This window comes from Pongo pygmaeus, chromosome 21 (genome assembly GCF_028885625.2).
Source record: "Pongo pygmaeus isolate AG05252 chromosome 21, NHGRI_mPonPyg2-v2.0_pri, whole genome shotgun sequence".
NCBI classification, from domain to species: Eukaryota; Metazoa; Chordata; class Mammalia; order Primates; family Hominidae; genus Pongo; species Pongo pygmaeus.
In genome coordinates this window covers 38,334,559-38,355,491 of record NC_072394.2, presented here as the reverse complement: position 1 = coordinate 38,355,491, position 20,933 = coordinate 38,334,559, and the positions used below count along the sequence as shown (strand labels likewise).

The 20,933-nt window shown below is 44.5% G+C and overlaps 1 protein-coding gene across 4 annotated transcripts in view; it reads right to left on the bottom strand.

Annotated features, from left to right (window-relative positions):
- Nucleotides 1-20,933, bottom strand: part of PHF20 (PHD finger protein 20) — a 181,963-nt gene that overhangs the window by 28,417 nt on the left and 132,613 nt on the right. For all 4 annotated transcript variants that reach the window (XM_054467733.2, XM_054467736.2, XM_054467735.2 and 1 more), the window contains 3 exons: nt 8,916-9,014; nt 8,070-8,234; nt 4,562-4,740 (listed from right to left, as the gene is read on the bottom strand). In XM_054467733.2, coding sequence (XP_054323708.1) covers nt 4,562-4,740; nt 8,070-8,234; nt 8,916-9,014 — 443 coding nt within the window. The remainder of the gene's footprint in view (nt 1-4,561; nt 4,741-8,069; nt 8,235-8,915; nt 9,015-20,933) is intronic.

Here is a 20,933-nt window from a genome sequence, read left to right as displayed (position 1 = left end):
CTCCTTAACACAAAGCCAGGTGGACACTCTTGGTTCAGGTGGACAGCACAGAAAAGTCCTCTGGAACAAAAGCGAAGAAGCTCTGAAGTGAGCTCGAGACACAAGGTCTTGTGGAGCCTGGGAAGCAGGAGATCAAGTTGGCTCCTGACTCTGCCATGCTCGTGGTGGCCCCAATTGCCCCGAAATTAGTTTCTTCATATAGCACATAATGGCATATTAACCTCTACCCTCAAACACCCCAAGATCCTTGCTACTTATAGAAAAGTCAATGGAGAAAGTACCAGAGTGGATCAGAAATGGGTTACATACTGTTAGGCAGAATAGCCTTGCCAGGAGGGACATTCATTACTCACCCACTGAAGATTTTAACAGGCAGATAAAGGGCAAATCTGTCAGGCTAAAAAGGCCTAGAACTGAGCATATGCTCAAGGATGACAGAGTAGAAACTAAAGATCTTCAATGTCCTTTTAAAAACAAACTTAAAAAAAATCTACTAAAAAATAATAGTCTTCATGTTATATAACATTTTTTTTCTTTTTTTTGGGGGTTTGGGACAGGGTCTCATTCTGTCACCCAGGCTGGAGTGCAACAGAACGACCAGGGCTCGCTGCAGCCTTGAACTCCCAGGCTCAAGTGATCATCCCACTTCAGTCTCCGGAGTAGTTGGGTCCGCTGGCATGCATCACCATGCCCAGCTAGTTTTTTTATTTTTTTGTAGAGATAGGGTCTTGCTATGTTTCCTGGGCTGGTCTTGAACTCCTGGGCTCAAGCAATCCTCCCGCCTCTGCCTCCCAAAATGCTGGGATTACAGCATGCCCAACCAACAATTATCTAATAGTAGTCCACAGGGCTTCAGAGAGTCTGCAAAATGTGTGTGTTTTTAAGATAGGACAATTAAAAAAAAAAAAAAAAAGATACACACTCAAACATGTTCCAAGTCAAATGGTAAGACAATGAAGCCCACCACCGCATACAATTTTGTATTGCTAGGATAGCTCAGTATTATGTTGACCTCAAAACGGAGCTTGTCCTCCCATCTCTGATTAATCAAAGTAACTACACAGCATGCTGTTCAGGAAAAGTCACCCTGACAATGGCCATGTGCATCATGCTTGTCTCACTGTTGTATAACCAAATAGAGAAAAACAAATGAGCCACTGAAGTGCTCCAAGTCAGCAACTGTCTGTCACTCATAGCTCTGACAGCATATCAGAATCATGGGAATATGCCCACCATTCACATGTCCGACCTCACAAGTAAAGATTATCCATTTTGAACTTTCAAAACTATTGCTGTTACCTGTTACACATTTTGGGGTTCTATGAAACAGTCCATTAGGAAAAGGGGTTCTGATATTCAAAAATGTTTGAAAACCACTGAACCAAGGTTTAATAAAGGTCTTAAATATCAGGTACCCTTGAATCCCAGAAGTTACTATGAAGGCTATTCAAAAAGACAAGACTCTCCCTCAGCCTAAAGTGTGTGTATGTATGTGTGTATGTATATGCGCATGTCTACTGGTGGTGCTGGGGAAGGGTTGGTCAGCCAGGCTAGATGGTACTATTATGTTTCAAAAACAAATTTTTCTTGTTTCACTTCTCAACTGTAAATGTAAATCCCCATAGCTAAGGCCCCATAGGGAAAGAGCACTTGACTGGGTGCCCTGGGTTCAAATCATAATCTGATGACTTATTTAATGGTTCTACAACAATGAATGAGATCATATCTTCGTAATTTTGTTTTCCCAAATAAGTGACTTGAGATAGCCTTGTTAGAGGTGAGATTGTATTTATGAAAACACTCCAGAAACTTTAAATCACTACTCAGCTGTACCCAGTTACCTTAGCTCCATAGAGTTGCTTTAGTTCTATTAACAAAAAGAGCACGACTGTGGTACATCCATAGCATGGAATACTACTGGACAATAAGAATAAATGACTACTGAAACACACAACAACATGGATGAATCTCAAGGATATTATACAGAGTAAAAAGGGCCTCTCTCAAAAAGATACATACCATGTGATTCCATTAACCAAGAATCATAAATTACATAATTATAGACAGTTAAAACAGTTTAGTGTTTCCAGGGTTAGGGATAAGTATGGCTACAAAGTATGGGTACCAGGAGGGAATCTCATGGTCTTAGTATACCTGAGTACCTTGATTGTGGGAGTGATTACACAAGGCTATACTCGTAATGAAAGCACACAGAGCTATATGCACACACAAATGAGTATGTGTATATCACTGGTAAAATCTCAATAAGCTCTAGTGATTGTGCCAATGTCAACTGGTTTTGTAGTTTTGATATCCTACTGTGGGTTTACGGGCTTTTGACATGGGAAGAAGACCAGCAGAGGAATTCATGGGACCTTCCTGTACATTTCTTTGCAATCTCCTGTGAATCTATAATTTTTTCAAAATACTAGTGTTTTCTAAAAGCCCTGGGAAAATAAAAGGCAAAAAACCAAATGCATCTACTCATCTCTAGTTGTTCTGAAAGTTTAAAGAGCTACGGAAAAGTCCCAATGTTTCAAGAAATAAAAGGAAAGGGGACTGTTGAGTACAAAGACAACAAATTCAAAGATGAGAGGAAAAAATGCAACTGCATATTAAGTCAAGATCCAAAAGTGAATTTCAAAAATCCATGCCATGCAGATCACAAGGTCAAGAGTTCAAGACCAGCCTAGCCAATATGGTGAAATACTGTCTCTACTAAAAAATACAAAAATTAGCCGGGCATGGTGGCAGGCGCCTATAGTCCCAGCTACTCGGGCTGAGGCAGGAGAATCGCTTGCACCCCGGAGGCGGAGGTTGCAGTGAGCCGAGATTGAGCCATTGCACTCCAGCCTGGCTGACAGAGCCAGACTCCGTCTCAAAAAAAAATTACCATAACAAAAATATTTTGCCAGGCGCGGTGGCTCATGCCTGTAATCCCAGCACTTTGGGAGGCCAAGGCAGGTGGATCACCTGAGGTCGGGAGTTCCAGACAAATCTGACCAACATGGAGAAACCCTTTCTCCACTGAAAATACAAAAATTAGCCAGGCGTGGTGGCACATGCCTGTAATCCCAGCTACTCGGGCGGCAGAGGCAAGAGAATCACTTGAACCTGGGAGGCAGAGGTTGTGGTGAGCCGAGATCGCGCTATTGCACTCTAGCCTGGGAAACAAGTGTGAAACTCTGTCTCAAAAAAAAAAAAAAAAAAAAAAAAAACCCATGCCAACCTACAGTACTGAAAGGGCAAGGAAATAATATTCTATCACAGAAAGCAAGCCAAAGGGGCTGGGCCTGTTTCTCATAATCTCAATAGGCTATACAGATTCTTACTGGATGATGGGCAGCCACCCCCTTTACTGGGAACAATCCCTGAACCCCCATTAACGCTATAATATAACACAGGCAGGCCCCAGGCAGTCTTTTTGCCCCTGTCGATAATCTGTAAGCTCTACTACCACCAGACCAGATAACTAGACCGGGGAGAGCATTTGATCCATAACAAACCTCTTTCCCCTCTGGCCACAGGTGACTGTCCCAAAAACTAATATCTGATCTAAATTTGGCTGGAATTGCTTTCTCAGAAATTTAGAATTGGGACTAAGATTCTGACCTTGGTCTACCTAGTCTCTTGAACACAAAAATGTAAAATTGGGGCGAGGCCAAAGGTAACCATTTTGCGTTTTCCAAGAAAATAAGCAAGGAGTAAAATCAAAAAGAACCAAAAGGACTCCAGAGAAGCAGGAAACAAGGCAGACCAAGGCCCTCAAGATCGAATTCCAGGTTCTGAGCCTGAAGGCAGCCCTGCCTCTGAGTCCTAGGACCCAGTCTATTTTCCCAATAATATTTGTACTTGCCCCTAAAAAAAAATCCTAACCAATATAACCATGACTTTTAAAAACTCAGCTTCCCAAGCCAGTTGGGCAACTGTCAAGACACCCAGGGAACTTTTGACACCCTTAGGAGCCAGCCAGCCAGCGCCACCTCTCCCAGAACTGCGATTTACAGACAAGGGCCAGGGCAGGCAGGTGCTGGCCAGGCATGGTTTCCCCAAGCAGGTAAGGAGGTCCCACCCACCACAGGTACATCTCAGAGATGGAGACGACAGACTCACATGTCAGGAAAATAAAGAAAAAGAAACATAGAAGTTATAAAGCCAGCCTGCATGACTTTGGATCTTAAAGAAAATTTACCTCAAAGAGAAGATAAGAGTCCATGGGAAGATTAAACTGCCACTCCAAAGATTTCAGTCTCTGCTGCTCAACTCCTCACTTTGTGACCACAGGCAAGGCCCTTCCCATTTGCGGGTCCCAGCTGCCTCAAGCAGAGCATGAGAGGTTTAGACTCAGTGATCCCTAAAGTCCTCTCTTACTCCATCAATGGGCTATGTATGGCAGCCTGGAACTCTGAGGAAGCCAAACCAAAAAGCAAAGCTCAGTCTGCTGCTGTTCATGCTGCGTATCTGGGGCTTTGTTATGACTTGCCATTGTTCCTGGCCTCAAAATTCCCTCCAAGGACCAGTTTGTGCTTCTCTAGACCTGTTTCCTGGAAGATCTGCCTACCTGAATCATGAAGTCATTTTCCTCCTGGACCTCACAGATGCAACGGACCACCTCAAAGTCATAGCGGTCATCCCCATCAAGTTCCTCATCTGGGTTGGTGGTCACATCCACATCTTGGCCATACTCATCATCGCTCCAGAGAAAGCTCTCAGAAGAGGACTCACTCAAATTATCCTCCTCTACGAGGAAAGGGAAAACAATAGTTACTATTTTAGGTTATAAAATTAAAAAACCTTTGATTGTCAAGAATGAAAAATGACCTTGTAGTCCCATACCTCCAAGCAAGAACATTCATAGGGCAAGGAAACGAGGATGCCGATCTGTCCTTGGATCTGTCATTTAGTAACAGCCCAAACATGCTGCCTGGCAGTGAACTCAACTCCACTTCCTCATTTCACTGAGAGAATGAAGCCCAAGGGCAGTGGCTACTCAAGATCATAAAACTCAGTGGCAGAGGAGCTACAACTCCCCAAGAACCACACAGACCACCATCCCTGACAACTCTAACATGTTCTTCAGCCTCACCCCATCCAGCCAGGACCTGGCTTACAGTCTGTCTGTATCCAGAGCTACCTTTAAAACTCTGTAAACAAAGGCTGAGCATGGTGGTTCATGCCTCTAATACCAACATTTTGGGAGGCCAAAGGAGGAGGATTGCTTGCGCTCAAGAGTTCAAGTCAAGCCTGGGCAACACGGCAAAACCCTATCTCCACTAAAAGAAAAAAAAAAAATTAGCTAGGCACAGTGATGCATGTCTATAGTCCCAGCTACTCAGGAGGCTGAGGCAGGAGGATCCCTTGAGCCTGCAAGTTTGAGGCTGCAGTGAGCTATGATCACACCACTGCACTCCATCCTGGATGACAGTGTGAGACTTTGTCTGAAAAGACAAACAGGCTGGGCACAGTGGCTCACGCCTGTAATCCCAGCACTTTAGGAGGCCAAGGCCAAGGTGGGCAGATCACTTGAGCCCAGGATTTGAGACCAGCCTGGCCAACGTGGCGAAACCCTGTCTCTACTAAAAATACAAAAAAATTAGCCAGGTGTGGTGGTGAGCGCCTGTAATCTCAGCTACTGGGAAGGCTGAGGCAGGAGAATCATTTGAATCCAGGAGGCAGAGGTTTCAGTGAGCCAAGATCACGCCAGTGCACTCCAGCCTGGGTGACAGAGTGAGACTCTGTCTCAAAAACAAAAATCAAAAACAAAAACTGTAGACAGTGAGGAATGAGGAAGAGGAAGATTCCAGGGATAATCAGAAGCAGAATCACTTGATGCCTGATTAGTTATAATCACAGCTAACTTTTACTAAGCGCTTGTTCTGAACCAGACACTGTTCTAAGTCAGGCATAACTATTAATATTTTATTGCACTTCACAAATATTGTATTTTTTTTTTTTTACAAATTGAAGGTGTGTGGCAGCAACCCTGAAAGTCTATTGACACCATTATTCCAAAAGCAAATACTCACTTTGTGTCTATCAGCATTTTCAAGCAATAAAGTATTTTTCTATTTTTTTTATTTTTATTTTATTTATTTATTTTTGAGACAGGGTCTCATTCTTTCTCCCACAATGCAGTGGCATGATCACAGCTCACTGCAGCCTTGACCTCCTGGGCTCAGGTGTTCTTCCCCCCTCAGCCTCACAAGTAGCTGGGATTACAGGTGCATGCCACAACACCCGGCTAACTTTTTTTGTATTTTTTGTAGATTCAAGGTTTGCCATGTTGCCCAGGCTGGTCTTGAGCTCCTGAGATCAAGCAATCCACCCGCCTCAGCCTCCCAAAGTGTTGGGATTACAGGTGTGGGACATTGCACTCAGCTTTCATTTTTTAAATTGTCAGTTAACATAATGAAATGTATTGCTAGTTCAAATTTCTGAACATTACATCAAAACAAGATTGATCTAATGAACACATATGTCACATTTTTCAGAACATATGGAAGAACTAAACTAATTTTATCTCAAAGAAAGTTTTAAGAAATGTAACAGGCCAGGCGCGGTGGCTTATGCCTGTAATCCCAGCACTCTGGGAGGTCGAGGTGGGTGGATCACGAGGTCAGGAGTTCAAGACCAGCCTGACCAACATGGTGAAACCCTGTCTGTACTAAAAATACAAAAATTAGCCGGGTGTGGTGGCGCACGCCTGTAATCCCATCTACTCGGGAGGTTGAGGCAGGAGAATCGCTTGAATCTGGGAGGCAGAGATTGCAGTGAGCCAAGATCGCGCCACTGAACCCCATCCTGGGCCACAGAGCGAGACTCTGTCTCAAAAACAAAAACAAAGCAAAACAAAACAAAACAATATATATATATATTTTAATATAAATATAAATATATATGTGTGTATATATATACATATATATAAAGCCTTTATCAAGAGGGCTCAAAGATGTGTTTTAAGAGTCGTGTGTGTGAACAAATACCATCATTCACCTGCACATCCGCTTACACTTCGATGCCTTCATATGTACCATCCTGTAGCAGGGCACATTGGCCAATGCAGCAAGTGAGAAGGCTTTTCAATGCCAGCAGGACTTTGTAACACCTGGGTGAGTGGGTGCCTCCCCTTCCAGGGCCCATATTAGGTTGAGCGCATATATATATGTGTGTATGTGTGTGTGTGTGTGTGTGTGTGTGTATATATATATAACATTTTACCAATTTTTTTTACATATATACATGTGTGTATATATACATATATAACATATTTTACCGTTTTTTTTGTTTTGTTTTGTTTTGTTTTTAGAGATGGAGTCTGGCTTTGTCACCCAGGCTGGAGTGAAGTGGCGTGATCTTGGCTCACTGCAACCTCTGCCTCCCAGATTCAAGCGATTCTCCTGCCTCAACCTCCCGAGTAGCTGGGATTACAAGGCAGACACCACCACGCCCGGCTAATTTTTTGTATTTTTGTAGAGATGGGTTTCACCATGTTGGCCAGGCTGGTCTCGAATTTCTGGGCTCAAGTGACCCACCTGCCTCACCTCACAAAGTGTTGGGATCACAAGCGTGAGCTACCGCGCCTGGTCACCAATTTTTACATTGAATAATTTTTCTATTGAGTTGAGTTCTTATATATTCTGGTTACTAATCTCTTGTTGATGAATAGTTTACAAATATTTTCTTTCATTCAGTAGGTTTTTGGTTCACTCTATTAATCATTTAGTTTGCTGTGCATAAGCTTTTCAGCTTGATGCAATCCCACTTGTCCATTTCTGTATTTGTTGTCTCTGCTTTTGAGGACTTACTCCAAAAAACTTGACATTTCTCACCACAGCAATATTTTTCAATTAAGGTATATGCATTGTTTTAGACATGCTACTGAACACTTAAGAGACTACAATATAGTATAAACATAAGTTTTGTAAACACTGGGAAAATAAAAATTATGTGTGACCAGCTTTATTTGTTTTATTGTAGTGGCCTAGAACCAAACCCGTAATATCTCCCAGGTATGCTTGTATTTTCCAATAAATGATCAGCAAATGATCAGGACAGAAGGGCCTCCTTACCCAATGCTTTCACTTTCCCTTTGTGGTGTCCAGATTCTGGGCCATGAAGCTGTGGGCTCATATGGACCCCTGGCTTGTGTGAGGACCCACACCTGGTAACAGCAAATGCCTTGGGTGGAGAAGGTTCCTGGGAGGTGTCACTGATCTCCTCACTGCAGGGGCATTCTGGAAGAACAGGATCAGGAAGGAATGAATAACCCTAGTTAACATTGCTGCATTCTAGAATCAATCTCATCCAACCAACAAACCTCCTTTTCAAGCAGCACAAAGGCTCAGGGACAATTCAACCAAAAAGAGGTGTGGAGAGCAGAAGTAGGGGCCCAAACGCCTCCTCTTAAGCATTGCCCCTCTCCTCTTTTTCTGATAAGATTGTTTTTCTAAGCTAGAAGATACACCGAGAATAAAACGTGGCATCCTTTAAGTCCCAAGTCAGAATACAGATTTTTCTAAACATTTTTGTGAGGGCTAGACACAGTTTTTAAGAAGGGAATCCTTTCTCAAGAGGGCTCAAAGATGTGTTTTAAGAGTCGTGTGTGAACAAATACCATCATTCACCTGCACATCTGCTTACACTTCGATGCCTTCATCTGTACCATCCTGCAGCAGGGCACACTGGCCAAGGCAGCAAGTGAGAAGGCTTTTCAACGCCAGCAGGACTTTGTAACACCTGGGTGAGTGGATGCCTCCCCTTCCAGGGCCCATACTAGGTTAAGCCCACAAGCCCTGGTAAGAGACTATTGGTCCTTCCTCTGCTCAGCGCAGGCCCAGAGGCCATAATGGGAGAAAGCAACCCCTCCCCATTCATAGTAAGGAAACCTAAGTGAAACCCTCAGGAAAAAAAATTACCAGGTTTGGTTTTCTTTTTCTTTTTCTTTTTCTTCTTTGGCTTCACTCTCACAAACTCCTTGAATTTCTTCTCTTTATTCTTTTCCTTGTCTTTTGTAGCTAGAATTAAACACAAATGTTGGCATTTTCACATTTTGTTTTCAATGCTGGGGTGCTTATTCTTTTCCTAAGCAAGCATGTCCGATGGGCCTGGCTCTGCCTGGGAAGTCTGAAGCAGATTGCTCCAGTCTGGAGGCAGAGCCACGCCTCCACCACTTAGCCTTTCAGTCCAGCTCAGCACACTCTGGCCCATGGCCCGTTATTGTAAATGGATTTTAGTGAAACACGCCATGCTCATTGGTTACATGTCTTTCACACTTCAACAGCAGAGCTGAGAAGTAAGGACAGAGACCTTTCAACCCCAAGGTTGAAAGTATTTATTATTTGGCCCTTTATAGACAAGTTTGCAAAACTCTACTTAGATCACTGTTCCTCAACCCTGGCTACATACTGTAATCACCTGGGGATCTGATTTTTGTTGTTGTTGTTTTCATCCCCATGTCACCCAGGCTGGAGTGCAGTGGCGCGATCTCAGCTCACTGCAACCTCCCCTCCTGGGTTCAAGCGATTCTCCTGCCTCAGCCTCCAGAGTAGCTGGGACTACAGACACACACCACCACACCTGGCTAAATTTTGTATTTTTAGTAGAGACGGGGTTTCACTATGTTGGCCAGGCTGGTCTTGAACTCCTGACCTTAGGTGATCCAGCCGCCTCAGCTTCCCAAATTGCTGGGATTATACATGTGAGCCACACGTCCAGCCAGGATTCTGTTGCTTGTTTCATTCTTTTTCTAAAAATTGAAGTACCACTCATATAACATAAAATTATTTTTAAATGAACAGTTCATGCCTTCTAAATACCAAAACTTCATCCTCCTACTCTACAACAAAACTCCTTAAGATGTCAATCCTCCCTGTCCAAACTTCTCCCTTCACAGTTTTTCCTAATTACATTCTAAAAACTTCCCACCTACCACTCTACTGAGATCAGTTTTCAAAATTAATAGTCTCACCATTGAAAAATCCAGTCGTTGCTGGGTGCGGTGGCTCACGCCTGTAATCCCAGCACTTTGGGAGGCCGAGGCAGGCAGATCACAAGGTCAGGAGTTCAAGACCAACCTGACCAACATGGTGAAACCCCGTCTCTACTAAAAATACAAAAATTAGCTGGGTCTGGTGGCGCGTGCCTGTAATCCCAGCTACTCAGGAGGCTGAAGCAGGAGAATCGCTTAAACACAGGAGGCGGAGGCTGCAGTGAGCCGAGATCGTGCCATCGCACTCCAGCCTGGCAACAGAGCGAGACTCCATCTCAAAGAAAAAAAAGAAAGAAAGAAAGAAAAATTCAGTCGTAGCCGGTCACGGTGGCTCATGCCTGTAATCCCAGCACTTTGGGAGCCCAAGGCAGGTGAATCACCTGAGGTCAGGAGCTTGAGATTAGCCTGGCCCACGTGGCAAAACCCCGTCTCTACTAAAAATATAAAAATTAGCCAGGTGTGGTGGCAGATGCCTGTAATCCCAGCTACTTGGGAGGCTGAGGCAGAAGAATTGCTCGAATCGGGGAGGCGGTGGTTACAGTGAGCCCAGATCGGACCATTGCACTCCAGCCTGGGCGACAGAGTGGGAATCTGTCTCCAAAACAAACAAACAAAAAAAATCCAGTAGTTTCTTCTTCTCTTACCAAATATATTTGTAGGATTTCAAGTAATTCACCATGCCTTAGTTTTTAGATATCAACAAGAGTTTACACGTACATATATCCTATGACCTTGCCATCCACTACAACATATTCATTCAAGAGAAAGCACCACTTATGTCCACACAGAGACTTATATACATGAAGGCTCATAGCAGTTTTAGTTGTAATCGCCCCAAACTGAAAACTGCCCAAATGTCCATCAAGTGAATGTACAAATAATTCATGATGTATCCATACAATGGAAGACTTTTCAGCAATAAAGGTAGGAACAGCAGGCTGGGCGCGGTGGCTCACGCCTGTAATCCCAGCACTTTGGGAGGCCGAGGCGGGTGGATCATGAGGTCAGGAGATTGAGACTATCCTGGCTAACATGGTAAAACCCTGTCTCTACTAAAAATACAAAAAAATTAGCCGGGCGTGGTAGCGGGCACCTGTAGTCCCAGCTCCTCGAGAGGCTGAGGCAGGAGAATGGCACGAACCCAGGAGGCGGAGCTTGCAGTGAGCTGAGGTCTGGCCACTGCACTCCAGCCTGGGTGACAGTGTGAAACTCCATCTCAAAAAATAAAAATAAAAAAACAGGTACAAACAGCAACATAAGTGAATCTCAAAGTATGCTGGGTGAAAGGAGCCAGACAAAACAAGTGCACACTGCAGGATTCCATTTCTACAATAGTCTAGAAAATGAAAACAAACCGGCTGGGCGTGGTGGCTCACTCCCAGCACTTTGGGAGGCCAAGGTAGGCGGATCAGCTGAGGTCAGGAGTTCAAGACCAGCATGACCAATATGATAAAACTCCATCTGTACTAAAAATACAAAAATTAGCCGGGTGTGGTGGCTCATGCCTGTAATCCCAGCTACTTGGGAGGCTGAGGCAGGAGAATCGCTTGAGCCCAGGAGGCAGAGGTTGTAGTGAGCTGAGATCGTGCCACTTCACTCCAGCCTGGGTGACACAGCGACTCTGTCTTGGGGGAAAAAAAAGAGAGAGAAAACACACCATAAGTAACAGTAAGCAGAATAGTGGTTGCCTGGAGCTCAGGGGGAGGGGAGAAGTGGGAAGGAGGAACTAAAAAGGGGCATGAGGAAAGTTTCGGAGGGAATGGAATATGTTTACTATCTTGACTGTGGTGATAGCTGGGTATAAACGTATGTCAAATCTCACCAATTATACCATTTAAATATGTGTAGTTCATTGTACAATTAAGTCTCTATAAAGCTGTAAAGAAAAACAACCAATTCAGTTGCATTTAGTACATTCACAATGTTGTACGACCACTTTGATATAGTTCTAAGAACATTTCCATCACTCCAAAGTAAAACCCTTTACCATTAAGCAGTATTTCCCCTCCCCTAAGCCCCTCCCCTCAGCCCCACCAACCTGCATCTGACTCCATGGGCTTATCTACTCTGGATATCTCATAAATATGGAACCATAAATATGTGACCTTTTGTGTCTGGTTTCTTTCATTTAGCACAATGTTTTCAAGGATATCAGGATTTTTAAAACTTTCCAAGTGATTCTGATATGGAATCAAGATATCCACAAAGCAGGTGTGGGGCAGGGTAGACAATCAGATTCCATTTTAACTAAGCACTTGTGTGCAAGGAAACCACAAATATCTCATTTAATCCTTACAACAACTTGTGTGTACATCATTCCCATTTTACAGGCAGCGAAACTGAAGCTCAGAGAGGTGAAATCACCCACCTGACATCACATAGGTATTTAGAAGCAAATTGGTCTGACTCTCCAGCACCATGTCTGCTCTGCAACCCAGGCCCCTCTCCCAAATTAGCACTTGGTAACCATCAGAAAGGAACAGTGGGCGGTGCCTACCGGCTGGCAAGCCTGGAATCTATAGGCAGAGTTGATCTACTGGATAGAGAACATAGGACTTAAGGGTATTTCAGCTCCTTAACTGGTAAAATACCCTGCAACTAGAAAGAAAATCAACAAACATGAAAGCTAGGAGAGAACTTAGACCAATTTGTAAAATCACTCATTTTTAAAACCAAGAAACCAAGGCCCAAAGACAGTAGATTGGCAAAACATGGTCAGATGCCTTCTGAATTTCAAAAAAGCTATCAATAATTTTTAGGTTTTAGTGACCTCCAACTAAAGTAATTATACCCATCAGCTTAGTGAAATGCTAACAGAATTTATCCTGTCAGCAGCGGAACTGCCTGAAGCAGCAACATAATCTAGGTCCTAAATCCTTGAGACAGACAGGGCAAGATGTAGAGGAAAACTGCCCAATGCTAGGGCACACCTAGTTATCTGGCTAAAGATGGTGGTCATTTGTAAACTCCAGTGGCAGAACTTGCAGGCCCTAGAGAAGACACAGAAAATTGCCCAGCAAGGACTGAGCTAAGGCAGGTGAGTTCCTGAGGAACAGGGGTAGACAAGTTGACAACAGGCAGAAATCCCCAGACTGCCAGGTGCACAGGAAGTCTCCTGCAGAGAGGCACTCCTATCTCCCACTCCAGAGCCTGGGACAGGCACTCTTCCCTGGAATCACAAAAGTCAGCAGAGCCTCAAAGTGAGAGTATGGGCTTCACAACAGATTCAAATCATGGCTCCACCACCTGCTAGAGCTGTAAATATTGGTTTAAGTTAATCCATCTCATCTGCACCTTAGTTTCTAATCTATAAATTAGGCATTATAGACGCCTAATATGCCAACATTAGAGCATCCAAATTCTTAAAACAAGTACTTCTAGACCTAAAGAAAGACTTAGTCACATAACTTTAGTGGGGGACTTCAACACCCCTCTGACACAGCATTAGAAAGATCATTGAGGCAAAAAACAAAGAAATACTGGACTTAAATCCAGCAATGACAAACTATACATTCCACCCATCTGCAAATGGCAAATAATCTAAAATTGACCACATGCTTGGCCATAAACCAAGTATCAATGAATTCAAATCACTGAAATCATATCAACCACACTCCGAAACCACAGTGGAATAACAGCATAAATTAGGCATAACAGCACCCACCTCAGAGGGTTTGTTCTGATGACTAAATAAGACAATACAAGTAACGAACTTGGAACAGCGCCCAGCACATGAAGTACTCAAATGTCAGCTGTTATTATCTTGCTTGCAATACTCTTTCCCTGGAAAGCAGTGCTGGTCGCTGGTCTGCTGTCAGCTCTCTCTCTGGACAGCTTTACCAATTGTTCCATGACCCACAGAGCATGTACTGGCTGTGGAGCTTCCTCCCAGCTGCCCTGACTAGGTTGGACAAAGAGTGACTTCCTGCCAGGGCTCTGGATCAGAGAGCAGCTTGTCACCTAAGCAGGGTGAGGCTTTCCTCCAAGATGGCCACTTGTCCTCTCCCCAAGCTGCAGGTGTCCATCAGGAGAAATACCAGAGGCCCTCTTGCTCCTCCATACAGCTGACTCTTGAGTATTCCATCCAATCACTGACTTATGAGAGCAGAGGGACAACTGTCATCAGACCGCCGCTTCCAGGAGGGAAAAGAATAGCATCACCACCACCTATGGGGTAACTGCTTGTACACCACAGAGCTCAGCCACGAGGCTGGGACAAGCAGTGACCAGAGCATGTTCTGATCTGCACAAGGGGGTGGCAGCTCAAGGGCAGAACAGAAGCAGATAAGGGCTTGGAGGGGTTTTCTTTGCCTATCAGAGAAGTGGTAGTCAGGGTCTGCCACTGTCGTTTCACCATGTCTACCTTCCCAACCTCATCTCCTATCAGTCCCCTACCATGGGTCCCACCCAGATACCAACCCAGGACGGCCCTCCAATAACCCCTCCCTCCTCAAGCCCTTCATTTTTCTTAGCTCATGTGGTAGAGGCTGCAATGCCCTTCCCAACACTATTTCTCCACTTCTTCCATAGTAAGAGTTCATGTTTCATGTTCCCTTGAGAGAGGGGTGGCAGATGTTCTGCCTATTGGATACAAGAAGTGATGTGTGGCAATTCTGGGTTGTAGCTTAAAAGGAAAGAGCATACGTTCCTCCCCTCCCCTCCTCTCCCCTCCCCTCCCCTCCCCTCCCCTCCCCTCCCCAGCAGCTGAAAGATAAGCAAGGTGGGGAGCCATTTGGGACGCCAAAGAAGAGCAGCACCTAGTGGAACAACGGGGGAGAAAGCAAGGCCCAGGGACCTTCAGAGCCTGGTGGAACAATGGGGAGAGAGCAAAGCCCAGCGACCTTCAGAGCCTGGTGAAACAACAGGGAGAGAGCAAGGCCCAGGGACCTTCAGAGCCCTGTGGAACAATGGGGAGAGAGCAAGGCCCAGGGATCTTCAGAGCCTGGTGGAACAACGGGGAGAGAGCAAGGCCCAGGGACCTTCAGAGCCTGGTGGAACAACGGGGAGAGAGCAAGGCCCAGGGACCTTCAGAGCCTGGGAACAACGGGGAGAGAGCAAGGCCCAGGGACCTTCAGAGCCTGAGCACAGCCACCATGGGTAACTTGCAGTTCATCCTGAGAGGGAAATAAACTCTGATTTTAGCCAGCTATGTTGTTCTCTCTGTTATGGCACCATAATCCATATTCTAATTAAGCTCACACTGCTCTTTTTGTTTTAAGGGGAGGAGGACATGTTCCTGCGATAAGGCCAGTGTAGTCCCATGAGAAAAGGTGTGGATGGCAACGAAGAGGTGCCCACTCCAGTGCCCCGAGGCTCACTTTGGCCTAAAACTGAGGTTTACCCAGGGTGAGAGCACGACTCAAACAGATATAGCAATAAGTAATAATAAGCACAGGAGAGGCCCTCTTTGACACTAGAAAATTCTTTCTGAGCCTAACCTGTATTCAGGACTGAACTCACCTACGTAGAAAGAAACCCAAGGGAGCCTGAGCTGGCTCCTGGAAGAGAATTTATTAAGTGACTCTGGTATACTGAGAAACCTCATTTGGAAAAGCAAATCTAAACTGACCTTCTAAATTCATTTTGCAACTAAAGACTTGGCTGAGAGCAGAAGAACCATATGAGTGACAGGATTACAGAAGGCTGGCATCAGAAGGGACACCTTAGGGAAAGATGATTGGTTTATTCCCCTTGATGCCTCTGAACCCTTGCTATGCCTATTCCTGGCACAGGGATGCTTTTCCTCTTCCCGGCTTCTGGTCCAATTCCTATCTAGCCTCACTCCTTAAGGCATGGGTTAGTCTGCTCAGGCTGTTATAACAAAACATTATGTTATATGTGGCTTAAACAACAGATATTTCTTTCTCACAGTTCTGGAGGTTGGAAACTACAAGATCAAGGTGCCAGCCTATTTGGTTCCCAGTGAGGCCCCTCTTCCCAGTTTGCAGATGGCCATCTTCTTGCTACATCCTCACATGGAGGGATGGGGGAGCTCTCTGTTCTCTTCCTATAATGCCACTAAACCCATCATGAAGGCCCCACCCTCATGACATCATTTAAAATTAATTATTGCCAAATACCATCACACTGAGGACTAGGACTTCAACAGATCAATTTTAGGGAGGAAGGCAGGACACAATTCAATTCACAGCAAGGCCTAACTCAAATGTCACCTTCTCCTCTCAACAGTCCAGCTCCTACCCTACAGGCAAAATCTGAATCTGTGTTCCCACAGCACTTTACATGTTCCTAACACAGAACTTAGCCTTCTCATGTTGTTTATGAGCTTTTCTCCCCACATGAAAGGGCCTGGTCTCATGCATACCTAGCTCTACATCATCACTTTAGAAATGAGGAGATCAGCCAGGCACGGTGGCTCATCTCTGTAATCCAAGCACTTTGGGAGGCCAAGGCAGGCGGATCATCTGAGGTCGGGAGTTTGAGACCAGCCTGACCAACACGGAGAAGCCCCATCTCTACTAAAAATACAAATTTAGCCAGGCATGGTGGTGCACGCCTGTAATCCCAGCTACTTGGGAGGCTGAGGCAGGAGAATCATTTGAATCCAGGAGGCGGAGGTTGTGGTGAGCCAAGATCGCACTATTGCACTCCAGCCTGGGCAACAAGAGCGAAACTTCATCTCAAACAAACAAAAAGAAAGAAAGAAAGACAGACAGACAGAAAGAGAAAGAAAAGAAGGAAGGAAGGAAGAAAGAAAGAAAGAAAGAAAGAAAGAAAGAAAGAAAGAAAGAAAGAAAGAAAGAAAGAAAGAAAGAAAGAAAGAAAGAAAAGAAATGAGATCAGATCTGTGAAGAGATCTGCCTGAGATCACAAACGGAACAGTGGCAGGTTGCTACTAAGATCAGTCTACGGACTCTCAGACCAGAACTACTACTTCTGCCCAACCTTACCAGCCCAGAAATTGAGGAGTCCAAAGCCAAGAAATCTCTGCAGGGTACTTTCGAGTCCCAGTGGTTTTGCTGGAAGCCCCAGGAATCTCCATCAGAGAAATCCATGAGAACCCAAGTTCAGGACCACTTGAGGCCAGGAGTTCAAGACCAGCCTGGACAACATGGCAAAACCCCATCTGTACTAAAAATACAAAAATTAGCTGGGTGTGGTGGTGCATGCCTGTAATCCCAGCTACTTGGGAGGCTGAGGCAGGAGAATTGCTTGAACCCCGAAGGCGGAGGTTGCAGTGAGCCAAGATCACACCACTGCACTCCAGGCTGGGCAACAGAGTGAGATTCTGTCTCAAAAAAAAAAAAAAATCAGAGCATTCAGCATAAAGGGGGTACTTTTTTTACAGTTACTATTATCACGCAGCACAAATACTATAATATTCTGTTTTTCACTTAGGCAGAATGTCAAGTTCACACTGCCTGTAAACTAAAACACAGGCTGCCTGGTATCAGAGTCCCACTGTGAAATGTCTCCCCGTGAAACGTCTCCCCAACTGAACTCCCCACACTGTCTGAAATTCCACCCTAGAGATAAGAGCTTTCTCAGAAGCCTGAGGTGAAACCATGATATTAAGTTGGTTCTATTCTTTCAAATTTTTGGTTATCAGATTAGTCAAGTATCCAGTAAAACCCTGACAAACTGGGGCAAGGCTTTGATGGGAGAAAGGTAAGGGGTGATGCCTGGAACAGGGGTGCCTTCTGGAGAGCTGGGGCAGAATAAGGCAGCCACACTACAGAATCTTCAGCATACACTGCTATGTTCACTCTCATTGATAGCCAGCTACATGATAAACGCTGAACATGTCTACTGAGCCCCATCCACATATGATAATACCAAGGCTCTTGCTGGTTAGTGGCACAGTCAGGGCTGGTGGCCAGGCTTTCAATTTTCCATCTGGATCACAGCAAAATGGATGGTCTAGTTCCTTCGGTCTGGTAACTGCTAAACGTATCAGCAATGAGGCATGGGAGATACATTTGGGTAATCGCCATGTTGTCTAGGAGGCTGTGTCCACCTGACATGTGGATGGGGATACATTCCTTCCTGGCTGCACAAATCCTGCCCTCACTGATCAGGCTGTGCCCTCACTGAGAGGGTACAGAAATGATCAAACAGTGGGTGAGTGGTCTGTGTGGCACATTCTGCTGCCAAATTGATCAATTTTACAAAGGACAACTTTAAACAAATTAAAACATAAGGACTTAAAAAACCTTTTGGCAACAAGTTAAAGCATAGGGATTTAAAAGACTCTTGTTTCCCTTAAAGCATTTTATAATTGTCCAACCCTACTAGTCTAGTGAGTATACAGCAGGCCTTATTTTTAAAAACTGGTAAACAAAAAGCTCCAATTCACCAAGAAATTTCCAAATCCCATTGAAAAGGATCCTTCAGTATTAACAGAGAAAATAAAATCCCAGGTCAGTATAACGCAGGAGACCCAAGAGGGAGACATGAAAGTAGAAAATCAGTTACTCAAAAAAAAAAAAAAAAAAAAAAGAAAGGGTAGGAAAGGAAAGGAAAGGAAAGGAAAGGAAAGGAAAATCACTCAAAAAAAAAAAAAAAAGAAAAAAGAAAAGAAAATCAGTCACTCAGGCTTCTTAATTATACCAAAATGGCAATGTCTTGTCTATTGGTTTCATAGCTCATCAGTGGTTGGCTGAGTTCAGAACTCAGATCTCTCACTGCCTGGGTAAATGCTTTCACTTAGATAAAGAGAGTATGTATTCAGAGTTTATCATAGGCCAGACATTTTACAAAGCATTTCCCCTTGGTTCATTTAGTATAACAAAGTTATGAGGTAGGTAGTACTATTATCTCTATTTCACAGATGGGAAAATTGAAGTTTAGCAAGTTCTCTGCCCAAGGTCCTGGAACAAGCAAGCGGTAGAGCCTGTATTCAAACTCAGGTGAGCTGACACATATTACTCAACATAAACCAAGTCATGCAAGTACAGTTAACCAAGAATCCCAAAGCCAGGTGGTGGATCAGCATCTGGCCAGGAATACCTGCCCCATACTCAGGTGCATTATACTAAGCAAAGTCCCTCCTCAGACAATTACCATGAACAGGGAGAGGCAGAGGCACTATGTCCTAGCACAGACAGCACACACCACGATGGTCAGGCAAGCAGGACTTCCCTGGGTCCCTCGATGGCCTCCTGCCTGTCAAGCCTTAGCCTTTGGAACGACCTGACTCTGGTGGCTTTGTGCTGTCTGGGATAGGCTGCACTCTACTTCCAGTGTTGTACCCTCATCCTGCCCAGATGTCAATCCATTATGATATCCAGCGCCTGCTATTTCTACTGGCTCCTGACACCTCCATGACCTCCATTTACTCAACATAATCTCCAGTCCTTCAGTGCTGGTTGTTTCCACAGCACTGCAGAGCCCATGGGATACTGTAGTGACTCAAGATGACTCAACATAATTCCTCCCCAACAGCACTCAGAATCCAGCTAGAGAGCTCACATAAATGTACCCAACTCAGCCACATATGGCTAGATGAGAAGGATGAAATTCTGGAAAGCAAGGGGAAGAAGGAAATCCACTTCCCCACACCAGGCCTTGAAACAGGCTTATTAAAAAGATTAGCTCACAAACTAATCACAAGAACTCAGATTTACACTCAGAAAGAGACAGTGAGGTCTGGAGACCTGAAGAGAGTCCAACAGTGACTGAGGCAACAGATGGGATTCACAACCCATGTGCCCAGCTCCAAAACTTATGCTTTGCAGAAGCATCATTCTGTCCTTACATATTATTTAGCAAGAGAGTGATATAATCAGGTTTGTACTCTCAAAGATCGATCTGACGGCAAAATGATGGATACCCATAGTGAGTAAAGAATGATGGGAGGAAAACTGATTAAGAAATGACCACAACAACCAGGGCAAGAGGGGAAACCTAGATTAGTGCCATAGGACTGAAAAGGAGAAGATTAATTTGGAGGTAAGTCAGATAAAAGGAAACAAACAAACATTAAAATCCTCTCAATTACATTCATTATTTCAAGTAAAAAGCCCAATCCTTTGTCTTGGTATCTCTCTGCAGTTTCTTACATTCTTACTGCATTTTTACCATTTCCAAGTATATGTTTTAAGCACACTTTTTTTTTTTTTTTTTTTTTTTTTTTAGACAGAGTTTTGCTCTGTCACCCAGGCTGGAGTGCAGTGTCATGATCTTGGCTCACTGCAACCTCTGTTTCCTAGGTTCAAGCGATTCTCCTGCCTCAGCCTCCTGAGTGGCTGGGATTACAGGCACCTGCCACCATGCCTGGCTAATTTTTGTATTTTTAGTAGAGACGGGGTTTCACCATATTGGCCAGGCTGGTCTCGAACTCCTGATCTCAGGTGATCCACCTACCAAAGTGCTGGGATTACAGGTGTGAGCAACCATGCCTGCCTAAGCATGCTTTTTATTGAGGCATAAAACATACACTGAAAAGTACACACAAATAAACATATAAATCAATACTTTTTCATAAATGAACACACCTGTATAACCACCATGCAGATCAGGAAACAGAACATTTCTGGAGCCCTAGAAGACTCCCTCCTGCCCAGTTTCCAGTCCTATCCACCTCCTCCCAAAGGTAACTACTGTCCTGACCTCAAATACCATAGATTATTTTTCTTACTCATTTTTGAACTTTATATAAGCAGAACCATATAATCTGTATGAGTTTATGCTAGCTTATTTGGCTGTTGTTTTGAGATGGAGTCTCACTCAGTTGCCCAGGCTGGAGTGCAGTGGCACGATCTCAGTTCACTGCAACCTCTGCCTCCTGGGTTCAAGCAATTCTCCTGCCTCAACTTCCAGAGTAGCTGGGATTACAGGCATGCACCACCAAGCCCAGCTAATTTTTTTGTATTTTTAGTAGAGACGGGGTTTCACCATGTTAGTAAGGCTGGTCTCAAACTCCTGACCTCAGGTGATCCTCCTGCCTTGGCCTCCCAAAGCGCTGGAATTATAGGCATGAGAC